The sequence below is a fragment of the Lycium ferocissimum genome, chromosome 8 (genome assembly GCF_029784015.1).
Source record: "Lycium ferocissimum isolate CSIRO_LF1 chromosome 8, AGI_CSIRO_Lferr_CH_V1, whole genome shotgun sequence".
Classification (NCBI taxonomy): domain Eukaryota; kingdom Viridiplantae; phylum Streptophyta; class Magnoliopsida; order Solanales; family Solanaceae; genus Lycium; species Lycium ferocissimum.
The window spans coordinates 39,957,020-39,975,251 of NC_081349.1; the positions used below are offsets into that span (position 1 = coordinate 39,957,020).

At 34.0% G+C, this 18,232-nt stretch overlaps 3 protein-coding genes across 3 annotated transcripts; 1 reads left to right on the plus strand and 2 right to left on the minus strand.

The window, feature by feature from the left end:
• Positions 1-276: 276 nt before the first annotated feature.
• LOC132068436 (leucine-rich repeat receptor-like protein kinase TDR) lies at positions 277-6,668 on the plus strand. The gene is made up of 3 exons (XM_059462017.1): positions 277-2,616; positions 3,125-3,616; positions 6,119-6,668. Exons 1-3 carry the CDS (start codon positions 438-440, stop codon positions 6,520-6,522), a joined length of 3,075 nt encoding a protein of 1,024 aa, XP_059318000.1. The 5' UTR covers positions 277-437; the 3' UTR covers positions 6,523-6,668.
• A 68-nt stretch (positions 6,669-6,736) lies between these two features.
• LOC132068437 (QWRF motif-containing protein 7) lies at positions 6,737-12,605 on the minus strand. Its single transcript, XM_059462019.1, has 5 exons — positions 11,350-12,605; positions 9,862-10,098; positions 8,221-8,310; positions 7,902-8,009; positions 6,737-6,877 (listed from the first exon to the last, which is right to left on the minus strand). The coding sequence occupies exons 1-5, from the start codon at positions 12,061-12,063 to the stop codon at positions 6,803-6,805; spliced, it is 1,224 nt and encodes a 407-aa protein (XP_059318002.1). The 5' UTR covers positions 12,064-12,605; the 3' UTR covers positions 6,737-6,802.
• A 496-nt stretch (positions 12,606-13,101) lies between these two features.
• On the minus strand, positions 13,102-14,888 carry LOC132068438 (2-hydroxyisoflavanone dehydratase-like). The gene is made up of 2 exons (XM_059462020.1): positions 14,444-14,888; positions 13,102-13,923 (listed from the first exon to the last, which is right to left on the minus strand). Exons 1-2 carry the CDS (start codon positions 14,794-14,796, stop codon positions 13,314-13,316), a joined length of 963 nt encoding a protein of 320 aa, XP_059318003.1. The 5' UTR covers positions 14,797-14,888; the 3' UTR covers positions 13,102-13,313.
• Positions 14,889-18,232: the final 3,344 nt, after the last annotated feature.

Consider the following 18,232-nt stretch of genomic DNA (forward strand, 5'->3'; position numbering starts at 1 on the left):
CTATGACTAAACGGCCCCTCATTACATACTCTTACTGTTCCAATTTATATGGCATAGTTTGACTAGGTGCGATGTTTAAAAAATAAATGATGACTTTTAAAATTTGTAATCTTATTAAGAATAAATGAAGAATTTTAACGTTAGATTATCTGTAAATTATAGAAACTGAAAAGAAAAGCATACACAGAGAGTAAATCAGGATAAGTATAAGCTAAATCCTTGGGATTTTACATGCAAGTCTTTTTCTTTTCCTTTCTCCCTCCATCTCTTCACACCAAACAAAACAAAACAAGAAACTAATCATCATGAAACACCCTCTGTATCCAACAAAGCAAAAAAGCAAATTCTAACCACCAAAGCATTACTTCCCTTAAATTTACCACTCATCTTTTCACACCCTATTTTTCCCAAACCAAATTTACTACAATCCCATAACCATGAACCATTTCTTTTCTCTCTTTCTCACTACAACTTCCTCAATTCTCTTCTTTCTCACACAAATTTCACTTGTTTTCTCTACTTCAAATTTTCCTCTTCAGCTCACTTCTCTTTTGTCATTAAAATCTTCTTTTCAAGATCCTAACAATACATTTCAAGATTGGAATCCAACAACCACTTTCTCAAATTCTGGTTCACAACCCTTTTGGTGTTCATGGTCTGGCATAAAATGTGACACAAAAACAAGCCAAATCACAACACTTAATCTCTCGAAGAGGAATCTTTCTGGTAAAATTCCACAAGATATTAGATTCTTGGTACACCTACACCACTTAAATTTAAGTGGGAATTCTTTTGATGGGCCCTTACAGACAATCATTTTCCAATTTCCATTTCTTAGGTCACTTGACATTAGTCACAACTCCTTTAATTCAACATTTCCACCAGGCATAACAAAACTCAAGTCTCTCACACACTTAAATGCCTATAGCAACAGCTTCACAGGCACTTTGCCTGAAGAAATTGTTAGCCTTCAAAATCTTGAGTACCTGAATCTTGGTGGCAGTTACTTTGCTGGTGAAATTCCGGTAACTTACGGGAATTTCACAAAGTTGAAATTTTTACACCTGGCTGGAAATTTACTGAGTGGTAAAATCCCAGTGGAATTGAGTTTCTTGAACCAACTTGAACATTTAGAAATTGGTTACAACAATTACACTGGCAATGTACCTGAAGAATTTTCCTGTCTATCAAATTTGACCTATCTTGATATTTCCCAGGCTAATCTCTCTGGTGAAATTCCATTTCAGCTCGGGAATTTAACGAATCTTGTATCTTTATTCCTTTTCAAGAACCATTTTATCGGTACAATTCCTCCGAGTTTTTCTCAGCTCACATTGCTGAAATCACTGGATTTGTCAGATAATCGTCTATCAGGCACAATTCCATTGGGATTTTCAGAGTTAAAAGAGCTGAATATGTTGTATTTGATGAACAATAACTTAACAGGTGAAATCCCACAAGGCATTGGTGAGTTACCAAATCTTGAATTATTATCTCTTTGGAACAATTCACTTACTGGAATTTTACCACAAAAGTTAGGGTTAAATGCAAAGTTACAAAAACTTGATGTCTCATCAAACTTTTTGTCTGGTCCAATTCCACCAAATCTTTGCCTCAGCAACAACTTAGTTAAACTCATCCTGTTTTCGAACGAGTTTACTGGTGAGATTCCTTCATCCTTAACGAAGTGCATGGCTTTATCGAGGCTGAGGATTCAAGACAATAGACTCAACGGATCAATTCCGTTAGGGTTCGGGTTTTTGCCAAATTTCACTTACATGGACATCAGCAAGAACAAAATTTCGGGTCCAATTCCAAAAGATTTTGGATACGCCGTGAAAATGCAGTACTTGAACATTTCGGAGAATTTATTTGGTTGTGATTTGCCTGAAAATATATGGAATGCCCCAAGCTTGCAGATATTTTCAGCAAGTTATAGTGGCCTCGTTGGAAAGCTACCCGATTTCAAAGGGTGTCAAAATTTATACAAAATCGAGCTCGAAGGAAACAATCTCAATGATAGTATTCCGTGGGACATCGAACACTGTGAAAAGCTTATTTCGTTGAATTTTAGACGAAATTCGCTTACAGGAATTATTCCCTGGGAAATATCCGCGATTCGTTCCATAACAGACGTTGATTTGTCGCATAATTTTCTCACGGGGTCAATTCCTTCAGCTTTCGAAAAGTCTAGCACGTTGGAACATTTCAATGTGTCGTATAATCAGCTCACCGGTCCATTGCCTTCGTCGGGGTCCATATTTTCAACATTCCATCCATCGTCCTTTATAGGAAACCAAGGCCTTTGTGGTACTATCATACACAACCCGTGTAGGACGGATGGACTCAAAGACGGGAAAGTAGATTTCTCGAACCACTCCAAGAAAACAAATGGTGCATTAATAGTATGGATCACGTCTGCAGCATTCGGAGTAGTACTATTCATCCTCATCGTGGCCATTCGATGTTTCCACTTGAATTATAGCCGAAGATTCCCGTGTGACAAGGAAAACGGACCGTGGAAGTTAACAGCATTCAAAAGGTTAAATTTCACGGCGGATGATGTCCTGGAAAGCATAACAACCACAGACAAGATCATCGGAATGGGGTCTGCAGGTACTCACATCGATCTATATTATTAGTAATGACTTCAATTGAACGGGCAATTTTTCATTATATATATGTGAAGAAAATCATTAAAAAAAGAAAAAGAAAAGAGAACTAGCTAGTGTACATTTTCTTTAATGCTAACATCACCTAGATAGGTTGTCTGTGTGGACTTTATCAATAAAAATCTCAAATGATAAGGACGAGATCTTACATTAAAATTAGTATAAGTATTAAGTTTTGAACTCACTTCAAATAACTTGGAACCTTGAGTTCATTAAGATTATACTCTAGATCTGTCTCTGTCTATAGGTACAAGTGTACAATTTCCACCTTGAACTCGCAATGGGGTCCGCAAGTAGTAGATGCTCTATAGTGTTAGTGAAGTTGAACGAGAAATGTGCAAAATCTCCTAAAAATTAGCAGTATAAATATCGAGTTTTGGACTCATATTTTTCAGAGAAATCAGAATCCTGAATACTAAGGTTAAATTCTGAATCTACCTCTGTGTTTGTAGGTACGGTGTACAAGGCGGAAATGCCAAGTGCCGAGATCATAGCAGTGAAGAAGCTATGGGCCGGGAAGCAACAAAAGGAGACAACAAGGAAAAGACGTGGCGTATTGGCAGAGGTTGATGTATTAGGCAACGTAAGGCATAGGAACATTGTGAGATTACTAGGTTGTTGTAGTAACAACGAATGTACCATGTTGTTGTATGAGTACATGCCTAATGGAAGCCTCGATGACTTGTTACATAACAAGAACAAAGATGCAAATTTGGTGGCTGATTGGTTTACTAGGTACAAAATTGCACTAGGGGTGGCACAAGGAATTTGTTATCTTCATCATGATTGTGACCCTGTCATTGTTCATCGTGACCTAAAACCTAGCAACATTCTTTTGGATGGTGAAATGGAAGCTAGGGTTGCTGATTTTGGGGTTGCTAAATTGATCGAGTGTGACGAATCCATGTCCGTGATTGCTGGATCTTATGGCTACATTGCACCCGGTAAGTTCCACATCCCTTAATTTTTTGAATTATTTTTCAAGAGTCGACTAGTAGTTAAGAGGTTACAATTCGAACCACAGGGCGCAAATTTGCAATCTAATACATTTCATGTTGTGTTATGTATGATGGATGCACAAAATCAGATTTTCCATCAAAATGGGAAAAATGACTTTAGTCGCTTGTGTTCGAAGAGGAAACTTTTCCTTATAGTGGCTCATATTAGTAGCGATCCAATATAACTCGCCACGAATTATTATAAATCGCGGCGAGTGAGCTAGTTGTCACTAGCTCGCCTCTATAACATTATTTTTAGTGACAACTTTTAAGGTCGCCACTGAACTCTGCAAATCATATATCTTGTAATCGGAATCATTTTTCCTTCTATTTTTTTTTTATCAGATGTCCCCGAAGGGACTTTCTACTATCTTAATATTAACTTCATATTAGTCGTCCAACTAACACTTTAGACATTATTATCATTTTTAATACTCAAATATTTCATCGAGACACTCCCCGTTTGCTAATGTTATTATTAAATTTTAATATACGTTTTTACAAAAATATTTTTCATTAACCAACCAAATATTAAAAAATATTCTCATACAATTTTTCTTTTTTATAAAATAAAAAAATATGACTTTCGTTGGGTCAAATACAATTCATATAATCAATACAATCTGATTAAATTACCTCTAGTCCCTATTATGTGAATAAAAAGTTCGGATTTTGTTCATGCTTATTATTTAAGCTTTGTTTGTGCTTTTTCTGTTAGTCTTATGTTTATCCAAAAATCTTTCGTCATCCTGTCGGTTTAGTTCGTTTTGTAGGATGACGAACAGGTTGAACTTGCATGTTTAACGTGGTGTCATGTCATAAAATGCTTGTATTTGTTGAACTTCATGATTTATCTTCGTCGTTTATGTGTGTCCACTTTCTTTGTGAATCTCCAGCTCACACAAGTGTCAAATGGCACAATGGTTTCTCGTAGAATTGGAGATGGTGACAGAATTTTTAATTTATAAATTTCAAATTATGATGTTTTTATTTATTGAGTTGTGAATGAATTATTTATACATATTAAATAAAAAAAATTAACATAAATATATGATTTGAGCCTAATATTACTGAGTTCTACTGAATCCGAATCTACTATATTGAACTTAGGCCGTAGGTAGACAATAATATTTTTGAACTTGTGCACCAACATTCTAGAGAAAATTTGGAATATGTTTCCCAAAAATTATATTATAAGGAATAGAGACGGATTTAAAATTTAAAATTTGTAGGTTTTGAATTCTAGAAAAGTATAGGTTCAGAATAAATTACTTACACATATCAAGTAAATTTCTTACCACAAATACAGAGTTTTGACCAAAACTGCTCAGTTCCGCTTTGAAGCTAAGTTTGCCATTCGGTTAATAATAGGCTTTAGGCCTTACTTTACTCATTAGGAGTTTATTCTTTTACTTAAGTTCCTAGCTAGGGCGACGTCTTTGCTGAGTCTAAACTCCGACTCCGAAATTCAAAACTGATCGAAAATGCAAATTTTAAGCTAGTTAAAGCAGATGTTTCCGTTGATCTTGACTTTACAGATTCTCAGGTGCTTTCTTTTTATGCGGAATTGTTGAATTCATAGCTAGAACTCTAGCTCCGATCCGCTCCTAACTAGGGAGAAATTGTATGTTAGCATGCAGTACTTTACTTTTGTTCTTAATTCGAGAGATGGATCAATGATTTTAAGTTAATAATTGAACATAGATAATATATACTTTTAAAAAATTCATAAATATATACTCCCTCCGTTTCAATTTATATGAATCCATTTGACTAACATTTAAGAAAGAGGAAAGACTTTTGAAACTTGTGGTTCAAAATAAGTCTTGAATATTTGTGTGGTCAAATCATTTCATAAAGTGAATTTGTTTCCAAATTAGGAAAGAGGTCATTCATTTTGGCACGGTCTAAAATGGAAATAGGTCCATATAAATTGAAACAGAGGGAGTACATTAATAGTAGAACTTTTTAAGCTAAATTGAGGCAGAAGTGTAAGGGTGGCACCACCATTATCATTTCCTCTCTTTTTCGCCGTGATTTACTATGATTTTACCTTTCAGGGACCATGGGCACTATTGCGCATGAATTGGCCCTGAGGCTTTTGATTTTCACTTTATGTTATTCTTTGGACCCACCCAAGATCTTATTATCTAAACTCATGATTATTAATCTCTTTAATTTATAAGTCGTAGTACTATCCTATTCTTTAACCTTAAAGTTCAATAGTCATACATCCTGGGGCCTAGAAGCCAAAATGTAATGATAATTCAAATTCACTTAATTATCTTACTTGCTAGTGCTAGTTGTATAACCAAATCCAATCAAATATAGTCTACCAAATATGCGTAGGATTTAAACTTCACATACTCTACATATAATAGTAGTCAGTCTGTTTTATTTTTTAGATTACTAATCCAACTCTTTACGTTAATATCTTCGATTGTACAGAATATGCATATACATTGCAAGTGGATGAGAAGAGTGACATCTATAGCTACGGGGTGGTGCTTATGGAAATTTTGTCAGGGAAAAGATCGGTAGATTCAGAATTTGGCGATGGACATAGCATTGTAGACTGGGTGAGGTCCAAGATGAAGACCAAAAATAATATAAACGACGTGTTAGATAAAAATGTTGGTGCATCGTGTCCTCGGGTGAGAGAGGAAATGATGTTGATGCTCAGGGTGGCGTTACTCTGTACTAGCCGGAACCCGGCTGACCGGCCTTCGATGAGGGATGTTGTGTCCATGTTGCAAGAGGCCAAGCCCAAGAGGAAGTTGACAGGAAGTGGTGGTGACAATAATGCAGTTGGTGCTATTTCTTTGGCACAAAAGGCCAATGTGGAGTGTTAATATGATTGGAGATTTTGGGGGGTTTTGTTTTTCTTTTGTCCTTTTTATTTCTCTTCAAATTGTGGGGGATTGGTATAGGATAAGTTGATAGTTGCTTTAAAACTTTAACGATTGGAAATTCAGGTGTTCTGGTTTTTGAGTGATCATCCGTGAAATTATTCCTCTATTCAAACTTGTGAACTACCAAATAGATATTGAGTTAAGGATAACAAAATGGAGCAAAATATAATGATATTAAGTAGATCTCAAAATTGTGTTAAGAAACAAAAATCATCGAGGATCAAGCTCCTTCCCATCTTATTGTCCTCTCCTTAGCCAATTGGATACAATGTACTCTCAAGGTTTCCTCTTCTACCTGCACATAAAAAGAGATCATTGGTTTTAGAAAGAAAAATAACATTTACTCCTTATAAATGTACAAAAGCTACATCCATAGCTACAAATTAAAGAAGTCACTACAAAATAAAAATAAAAAGATTTTCATGGCAGCTTGATGATCCCCGAAAAAAGTCTAGTCATTGAATCTCAATAGTGGTGATATCGCTTCAAGTGGCGGAGAGGCAGAACCCACATGTATCCGAGGGGTGTCAATTAACACCTCTTTGCTGAAAACTTATATGGAAAAATAACCCTCTATGACTATTTAGGAAAAATAATGACCCGAAATAGCCCATGTTTGTAAAATTACCCAAAATGGCCCAGTTTGTACCTTTCACTTCAAAAACCTGTTGTATATTTGTACCCTCACTACAATTGAAAAATGTTGCATACTTGCATATTGTTGTATACAATTGAATTTTCTTGGATATAAACACTTCTTATACATTATTACACACTCTATACATTATTATACACTTTTATACAAGGTTGATACATTGTCTACTCCAGATGTATAAAGGTGTATATTGTTGTATAATATTGTATATTGTGAAAAAGTGGTTATGCGGGGTGTAATTTAAAAGTATGGCTACGAAATGTAATTTTTTATGCTAGATTGTATATTATTGAAATTTTTCCAAATTATATTGTGTAGATAAGAAAAAAAATATTTTTTATGTATATATATTATGTGTTTAAACTCCTTGATATCTTTGTATGTTTACTTGACACCCCTTAGTAAAAAATTTAGTTCCGCCACTAATTGTGTCACCATAAGAAGTCACTTTAACCGCCAGGAATAAAGGCTAAGGTCGCCTCAAATAAACACCATAATTCAGTGAACAATCTTAACCCTACGTCTAATACTAATAAAAAATTACTGAATTTAAATCATAATTTGAAATCATGTCCAAAACGGACTATTAAGAAGTGTTTAGTAGGGCGAAAATTAATTTTCATGGCCAACAAGACTCTGCATGTTTAATTAATAGTCATCAAACAATAAAGGAATCAATTGTTTTTATATGAGTTTCTAGCTCCTCCAAGAATTCTTCCTCCTGCTTTAAAATGACTATAAGTTGTGTGAGCAAATAACATGACTGCTCAACCTGCAAAATAAATTTTAAAAAGTAGTTATTAATCTTCTCAATATTCTAATCACTACTAAAAAAATGAATTTCGACGGAAATTGGCTCGTCGAATATGTTTCCGACGGATTTTTCGTTGGATATTCCTTACCACTGAGCCAATTTTCGAACGTCTTTTTAATAATATATATATATAATAACATTTTTGCAATGGATAATATTTTTTTATTACCTGCCATTGCATATTCATAATAAATTCCTGGATACCGTCCATGATTTCCTCAGCTGTGATGATGGCATCATAAACCGCCGTAACTTTTGCCTGTCAAATAATAGAAAATTAATTTTCTCCAATATTTATCTTTTGATTTAGTTAATTATTTCCATTTATTATATCTGAAAACTCATGCACTACAGATGGGTGAAGTAGTTAAATTGTGTATTTGATCGATCTCTTTTTGTAAAATGTTGATATGAATTGCCTTGAGAATTTTTTAGAATTGAACAACTTCTATATTGTAATTGTTTATTTTTATTTAAATATTTTAAAATATTGCTAATAAAACATTTTACATCGTTTTTTTTTTATATACTTTATAACGTGAAATTTGTAGAGAGTGACAAAATATTAATGTCCCGATATGCATTTTAAAGTAGGACAGCTAAACGGACACAGGTGAGTACATATTTACCTATGTATTATGTTAAGCTTGTATCATTACTACAAATTTAACAGTAATATAACTCTAAATATATTTGAAATATAACATGTTTCCTATATAAAGGGGTCAATAACACACATTTCAATTAGGGATCGTTACACAAATAGCCGACAAAATTCATTGTTTACTTTTCTTAGTCCGTTTACACTGATTATACACTATTTATACATGTATTATACATGGATAAATAAATTATACATCCACCGACTATATTTAGTTTAAGCGGCGGGTGGTTTGGAATTTGGAGGAGCGACTATTGAAGTTAATTATTTTTTCAATTAATTGAAGGTTAAATATGCTTTCCCAAATATCACAAGAAAATTTACCAATAATTGAAAGATCAAAAACACTATTATCCCTTTACTTCAAAAAATATGTGTATACATGGCAAAATATAACTCTTACACATGATAGAATGGTATTGGAGCACGTGGCGTAAAAAAGGTGGAGCGCTATAAGTTGTCCCATTTAATCGAGTAAGGAGCTCCGGTGACATCCGGAATAAGTCCGCAAAAGTAGTGGCACCGGGTAATTAATGGAAGAATAACGTTATGTGACCGGTCCAGATACGGACATAACGTTATGTTTCAGAATTAAGGCACCATTTATTACCCATTATTATTCATTATTAGAATTTAATCATAGCTTAAGAGCTCATGTATTTGTACATAAAAGAAGCTTAACAGTCCTTGAAGAGGGCATAGAATAACAATCATTTTCTACTTATTCTGTGCATTTCAGTCTTTCAACTAGCTATTTTGTTTATACTTTAATACTAGAATAACTCTCATCTGCTTAGAGCCGGAGCTATTATTTGTTACACCGGAGGGAACCCTACGAAGGATTTGCTCCAAGGATTCATAACATTTAGGCTTATTTATTCAATTATAGCTTATATAATCTTCAATACATTTTTACCTAACTGATTATTATAATATTTATTACTGATTTTATTTCATCCATTTATAAAAAAAACAAATTATGAATCCTTTAAACCACAAATAAATTCAATTGTTCTCTGTTTTAGGGTAAACAATATGTAAAAGTGAATTAAAAGTCTTTTGAACAAAAAATTAATAATAAAATTATGACACATATAAGACAACCAATAAATAATTAAAAGATGATGTTAGACGAAAAAGAATTAATACCTCAGCTCCATCAACTAGTGGTAGACAAAGAGAAACTGCTGATAATTTCCTGGCTACCCTTCCAACAGCTTCAGAATTTTTTACCTCTAATCTTTGCCACTCTCTAAGCAAATTACCTTGAGAGTTCATTATCCTGCTAATTTTAATATCATGCTTCAATTTTTGGACTTGAATTTTCTTCTCAGCAGTGAAGTTTCTCATAATTGAGATTCTTAACCATACATTGAACAGCTTCTTCTGTTTTTCCATAAGCATCACCACCAAAAAAAAAAAAAAAAAAAAAAATCAGAATATGCACTATTATATTGTGGAAATTAACTAATGGAGCTACACTAAAGTATACATGGTTAGTGTCATATACTGTTATCCAAACTCAGGACCGTCTCAACAAGATTAGGGGCCTAAGGCTAAACTTCAAAGAGATACCCTATTTTTATTAAAAGAAAAAATTGTGATATATATGTTTATTTAAAGTCTATTTTTAAAGTTTTCTTAGATGCGAAGTCATTAATTAATATTTTATAATCGTCAAGAACAATACAAAGTTGTTAACAATTTTTTCAAATCAATTTATTCTAAAAAATATTCAAGTGACAACAATATAGCTAATCAATCACGTCACTAAAAAAAATCTTTTTTTTTTTTTTTTTAATAAAATTGTTTACTGCCTCTATCTCAAGTTTTGTGACACAATTTGAATTTTAGGAGTCAAATTTTATTATTTGTATCCGGAATTCGGACATGCAATCTTTAAGTTTTTTGAAGTACAATTTACATATTTAGAAACTACATATAAAAATATTATAAGTCACAATAATTTTTTTAAACAAATTAGCAATAAAATATGATAAAAAATGGGGCCCCAACAATTTGGGGCCCCCAAGGCCATTGGCTTAGTGGCCTTGGCCTTGAGCCGGCCCTGTCCAAACTTTATAAAGTATACATGGTTAGTGTCATATACTGTTATCCAAACTTTAAGTTTATTGCATCAAAATTGTAAAACTAATTTTTTTTTAAAAAAAAAACTTAAATTTATATGCATACACATTACAAAAAATAAAAACGCCAGAGATTGTTAAATTCGGTTCCAGAAATACAAGTAGAAAGTTGTATCAACAACTCACCTTACATAAAATCAACACGTTGCACCACTTAAAAAAATGAAAAACCCCATGATATGCCACATATATATGGTGAAAGACATAAAACAGTAATTAGGTTGGGTTAGAAAACAATTCTTTCAATTTGTAAATGGTATCGCGTGGATATTATGTAAAATGAGTTGATGAACGTGGCTGCACTTACATAGCAATTTGATATACATAGCACCTTCTTGTGTTTTCTAGGACCAAATCTAACTTTTTAGGCCCTTTTTCTTACTTTTCTGATACATATATTGGTTATTTCTTCGTTATAAAAATTAAATTTATGACTCTAATACTTGATCACTTAAATAACTTTACACGTGGAAGAATTCAGAAAAAGTACCTGTGCAACCCTCTTGATTGCAGCCATAGTAGCCTCAGCACGAGCATTGACAAATCTCCATTGTACTAACCTATTATTCATGAGACGATATTGATGAAAATCTTCTTCTAACACCGGTGAAACTTTTTTCTGCTTAAAATACTTCAAAACACTAGCAACAGTACCACCACGACCACCACCACCATTGTCCTTAGATGTGTCCATTTTTAACTTTCTCGAGCTAGGAGACTTAGGGACTATAGGCACAGTCGAATTAGGCAATGGACGTCCTGGTGACATTGCCCATGCAGAACGAGAATTATTAGTACTAACACACGTTGTTGTTGTTGTTGTTGTTGATCTTGATGATCCATTATCGCGTTGCAAGAATTTAGCAAAACTACGATTATGATCTCCATTTTCTTGAAACTTTTTGTTATTCTTGATCATCAATGGGCTAATATTTTCTTCTCCTCTACTATATGATCGCAATTTCGTGGTTGATTTTGACCGATTGACAAGTTTTGGTGGAACAGGATCAACTGTGTGAATTTCAGGGAGTGACATTCCACTTTTGCTTCTTAGTAATCGAGGAGAATTGGCAGGTGATCGAGGAATTGTTCGACTGCGATTTTTCTCCATTGATGATAATTGTTGTAAGGTTGAATTTTTGGGGTTTGAGTGTATTTTTGGGAGAACAATTTTAATGTATAAATTTAAAGAACAACTAGTCATAAGAGCAAGAAATGCAGGTGTGGAGAAACTATATAATATATATGGCTAGTAGTTGAGAGCACGTTAATAATTTTTGTTCCTACCAAACTGTAGTTCGAGGCTAACACGAAAATTGGTCGACTGACTATATGACAAATGAGGACGACTTTTTGAAGAGGACTTTTTGGAGTCAATGGTTCAAGTTTGTTGGTTTAGATGGTATGCACTTCCATCTCTCTGTCTTCTTTTTTTTTTAGAAAAAAAAAAATGAAGAAGAGAATTTTACACCCTCATAAGAAAAGGGGCTCCCAATATCACTTTTATAGATACTTTTAAGTAATTATATGCATCACTGTACACAGAGTGATACACACGACATACAACAACATACAAGTTATTATTATATGTTGTGTGTATGACATATATATATCTTGTATATTTTGTGCATGTGAATATATATCATATATGTAATGCTTATGTCAACTGTACTAATTGGCATACATATGACATAGAAAATGTATGTGGAGAGAAGAGCTGGTTGTAGAAGCCATGGGAGAGAACTTCCGTGGGTAAAAAAATAAAGCAACGTGGTAGATTTAGTTATCTGCTTTCTAGGCATAAGTTTAATTTTGAAAGCCAAAAATGCAAAAATTAAAGACCAGCACAAAATATGGACAGAAGTGCAAATGACCCTTTTTGAAAGCGTGGTTCTCTCGTTAGATAGGTAATTAGGGCCCATTTTGTATTGCTAGGTAAAAGATTCTATTTTTTTTCTAATAACCATTCCGTATCCAAAATTCACATGCCTCCTTTTTTCATATAGACTCATGTGTACCTCCAATTAGCTTCTGCAATACAACTTAGCAGAGTAATAAGTTTATAAGAAACCCACCCTAATAGCACTACTTTCATGTGTCCGTTTTAGAATTCATATGTAAAGCATATTACCCCTGTATGTATACAGAAAAATTGACTTAAAAGGACAATTTGGTGAATACCATGTCTGACATTTTCTTAATGAATACAGTATTAAATAGTTTGGCAAACATGCCTCAACCCTTTGTTTAATGCTCAACAAGCTTCACATATAATCCATAACCAATAGTAAGCAGTACTATACATAACAGCTTCTAACAGTTTAGAGGCACAAGAGAACACTTCCAAGAAAATATTCACCATTAAACATGTTTAGTGTAAATATTACTCATCGCCAATTTTCACGATTAGAAGAATCAATAATAATAGTAGTAACTCCTAGGACACATGTCCAATCACTTCCGTCGGATGAAAGAAGCCATGTTCTTGATCAGATCTTTAGCTTTCTCAGCTTCAGGATTAGCAGCCTGAAAGCAGTGACCTTCACCTTCAACCTCAATGAACTCTATCTCTCCTTTCCACTCACTTTCCTTTACAACTTCGACGAATTGAATTACAATTTCTCTTGGGATGAGGTCATCTTTCTCCCCACTACACACGAAAAGTCTCAAGCACCCTAATCTAGATAAGCTCGGGCTCTTTTCTGGATTAGCCATTGGGCTATTAATTCCCTGCTCAGACGGCCGGCAAATGGTATTCCAAAGCTTGTAGATCATAGTGTGCTCAATGTTTTCGAGCGATGGGAACAAAAAGAAAGGGAAAGCCAAGATGGCACCCAAGAGCTTCACATCTCCTATTAAGCTTTCTCTACCGGCACTCATGACTATGTTATAAACTATATTGCCCCCAGCACTGTCCCCTGCTACAAACATTCTGTTAAAATCACCGTGGTTTTCTATCCATGGTTCTTTGTTAACGGTGGTAGCATCAGCGTGTGAAGCAACCCATTGAAGGGCATCCCAACAATCTTGGTAAAGTGTCGGCAAGTCATTTTCTGGGGCAAGCCTGTAATTAACGGTGGCAAAGTTAGACCATAAAAACCTGATTCGTCCAACTCATTCAAGTTGATTCGCTCATTTATTAGCTCAACTCATTTTGGCCCGCTTATCTAAAAATTGGGCTGCTATGTAGCTCAAATGGACTCATGAAAATGCGTGTCGAAATATTTTTAGAAAGATAGTATATATATTTTTGTTCGATACTCCCTTCGTTTCAATTTATATGATCTTATTTCCTTATTAGTCTGTGCCAAAAAGAATAACTCATTTATATATTTGAAAACAATTTATCTTTAGGCAATGATTTGTAGCCACACAAAATATATGTGACTCATTTAACACCACAAGTTTAAAAATCTTCATCCTTTCTTGAACTTTGTGCCTAGCCAAATGGGTTCATATAAATTGAAACAGGAGTCATAATTAAAAAAATATATTAGGTACTTAAGAAATTATAAAAGAACAAACAAAGAAATTAGAACTTAGTGACTCTTGTGCGAGTCAAATTCAGCTCAACCTGCCCATACCTGTAATTTACAGAGATAGCGACGCAGTTTGATTCAGAAACCAAATGGTTGAGGTAACAGTGTTCCGTTTTGAAGAAGGCAGATCCCAACACAAGTCCTCCACCATGGGAATACACTAAGACGGGCAGCTTTTGATTGCTTGTGGTGTTCTTTGGAAGGTAAAGCCTAGCGGAGACATGAGGAAAGATATTCACGTCTTTGGATGATACACCCGTGGCAGGATCTTCTGGCGATGGTGGAACTTCAGTTATAACATAAAGTTCGTAGAAACGCTCTACTCGACCATCTTTATAGAGTCGATAGAAAGGGTAGAAATCGGTGACCACCTCATCAGGGTTGTAGGAAGCTGCCATAATAGAAAGAGAGTGTGCATATGTTAGAAACAGAGATTATGGAAATATTGCTTTTGGGTTGGAGATGGAATATAGTCTTGGTAATTTATATATAGACAACATCATTCTTATGTTTCCGCGCAAATTGTTGAATGTCTATGTGCAGCGACAATTTGTAAAAATTTGTCCACTTCCAATTAATTTCTATTCTCGTTGGGATAGCTAGAAAATGGACTTTCCATTTTAGGACAATGGGGACGCCTTTGCTTGAATTATTGGTATTTGGTTGGAAGTCATAATCGCTATTTTGCCTAACATGCGGCTGTCATGCTCCGGTGGAAGTTACTTTCATCGGGTGTTTATATTCAGCTAATAAATAAATGACATATGTCACTCCATTTAGCTGCAGCTATTAAAGTTTATCATAGTTAACTACAATATAATGTGTTTTGCACGCGATCTTAATTAACAATAATATCAAAAACTTAATGATCGTTCTATTCTCCCTTAAGTCAATCTAGGACTACGGCTGCTGCTAACCACAACACAAAGGCCATTACTGGCCATTGCAAACATGAACTCTTTTCATTCATCATATTTCATTACCAACTGGACATTAGCATTAGCAGTATAAACAAAAGCAATCAAGAATTTTTTACAAATGTGTATAAATGATATGGTACTTTCTAAAAGCAACGAAAACCTTCCCTAGTTTCTCCTTTTAATCAAATAATGTCTCATAATAATAGCAATATCAAATCATTCTACATGAAGAATTTCATTTTCTAAGCGAATTAGAATAATAAAAAATTTCATATGTGAACTCCCAACAATATCCTTCGGAGTTAACTTTGTGAATTCCAATGGGGAAACAAGAGACCAAAGAAATAAAATGCAAAACCGGCTTCCCCAAGAAGAAGAGCACAGGAAATAAAAGAAATAGACCTTTCTAACTTACGTTATTGCCTTTACTTCATTTTTAATTTTTTTTGTTCAAAAAATTAGAACCTTAGTTTATCTTTTAAGTTTTATGAACTATGGTTAACTTAACTAAATCACGTGTAAACACATGATGCGGGTAAGCTTTTAACCCTTCTCATTGTCATTTGGTTGGTTTGAATTTAACCTAATTCATTTTTTTTTCGCTTTTTTCCCGCAAGCTCCACAATTAAATGTAAAGACTCTCTTTACCTTCAAAGTATCGATTTTGAGATTTATGATTAATTATTTTTAATAACGGAAATGGTCAGATTTGTCCTTGTACTCTCACAAATAAATTATATTTGCCCTACGTTATACTTTTTCAACATATTTGCCCTTGCCATCTAATTTTAGGATCATATTTGTCCTTGTACTCTAAAAAAAAAATCCATATTTACCCCTACTCCATTAAATCTCCATGTCCCATCTTAATTTTCCTATATGACGGCTACGTAACATATTTTTTTTCCAAATTAAGTGGAAGACTGTCACGAACCCAAAGATAATGGTGAGTTTGGACATACAGGATCTTCGTACAAAAATAAATCCCTCCTTGCAAGCATATCTTGGAGAATTTTTCATTCTCAAGATACTCGCAAAATTTCTAGATACAATATATGGTCATAGGGTCCTTATCACTCACTCGACAGTCTCTCGCACTAAGTCAAATATTACCAAGGGATGGAAATACTGTCAAGTTGGTGTCATCGGAAATTTTCCCCTAGTAATCACGTTAATTTCTAGTACGATCATTGGGTTCAAAGTGCCTACTTCTTGCACTGACACACAATCTTACTCCACTCCATATTGTTGTTGATCTAAGTGAGATTGTTAATCTATTACATAACCATAATATTCATTGCTCACCTCTCTTGGATGATTGCAGATCGGTAATGAACAAGTTGGCTGATCCGCTCACTGTCCACGACTACAGGGAGCTAAATATTGTAGTAGCTGTTTCTTGGGTCAAGCACGTGAAAATTATTTTTTTATTATGATTGCACTACAAGAAAAAATATCTCTAGCAACAAAAAAATTTTGTTGCCATAGATTGATTATTGTTGCAAAAAGTACTTTTGGCAACAAAAAAAAAATTATTGCATGAACTTTTCCCAACTACATTATTGCAATGACGTGCAACAACTTTTTTTTTCTCGTAAAAGTTTTTGCAACAATCAATACTATGGCAACAAAAATAAATTCTTTGGCAACAAAAAAAATCATTTGCCAATAATAAAATTAAGTTGTTGCCAAATGTAAAAAAAAATTATTGTGATTTCTATACTTTCTTGTAGTGTTGGCGGTGATACTCGATCCCAGGACCCTTGTCTGCTCTGTTACCATGTATAAAAATGAATTTTGGGCCTAACTCAACCCCAAAAGCTAATTCATGAGGGGAGGATTGCCCAAGTCCATATAAGGAGACCATCCGTCCCTTTTTCATCCGATGTGGGACTCTTTAACGAGGGGTATCTTATATGTGAGTCATGGTGTGACGAGAACATATTCGGGTACCGGGGCCACATATGTTATGTTTGTGTGTTTGTATTGGTGATATTACACAGGTCTCGCATGTTTTCTCTATACCATGTCTATCTTATATATACATCCTCCCATGCTAGTATAATGTTATAGGTATCTCTCATATGCGAGTTTAACATTATAGGCTAAATGTATGATGGATTACATGTTCAGTTATTATTCATACTGTATGTATGCGCATGATAAATTGCATATGTGAGTTGACTGGTCGTTTTAGTATATATGTGTGAGTTGTCTGTTGAGATTTTTAAATAAAAAATATGTAAAATGTTACTCTAGAACAAGCTCCAGTACACGTGAACACACCTTCTCAGTATATATTAATATATAAGTCATAATACCCCAGATTTTGAGTAGATTTGCTGAGTGGTCACGTACATTGTGATAATTGGTCATCAAATTCATCGATTTTTTTTTATATTTTTCAAAAGTCATCTTACTTTACCTAGTTCATTTTAATGGTCATCTTAGCTGGACTTTGTATTTCTCAGAGAATTAAAGACGTGACAAGTTTAATGTTCTTTTAAAAAAATAGTTAAAACACTAATTTATGAACTGGACCAATTTAAAACTCAACCAATACTCACCCCTTTTTATTAAAAAAAAAAAAATGCTCTAGTGTTCATATTTGTGCTCTTCCTTTTTTTTCCCAAATAACTGCTCAAACACTCATATTTTCGTTCTCCCTTTTCATTCCAAAAAATTCCCAATCGCTCATACTTACGCTCTCCCTTTTTATTCCAAAAAATGATCAGAAATATGAGCGCTTGAGCTTCTTTTTCATTTGAATAAAAGGGATGGGTCAGTTCAGGTAGTGGATCGGCGTTAGGATCAGGGGCGAATTTAGGCATAAAAAATGAGTCACGTGAACACATGATCACCCGACTAAACTCGGTATATTATGTATATAATTCTTAAAATATATCTAATATTA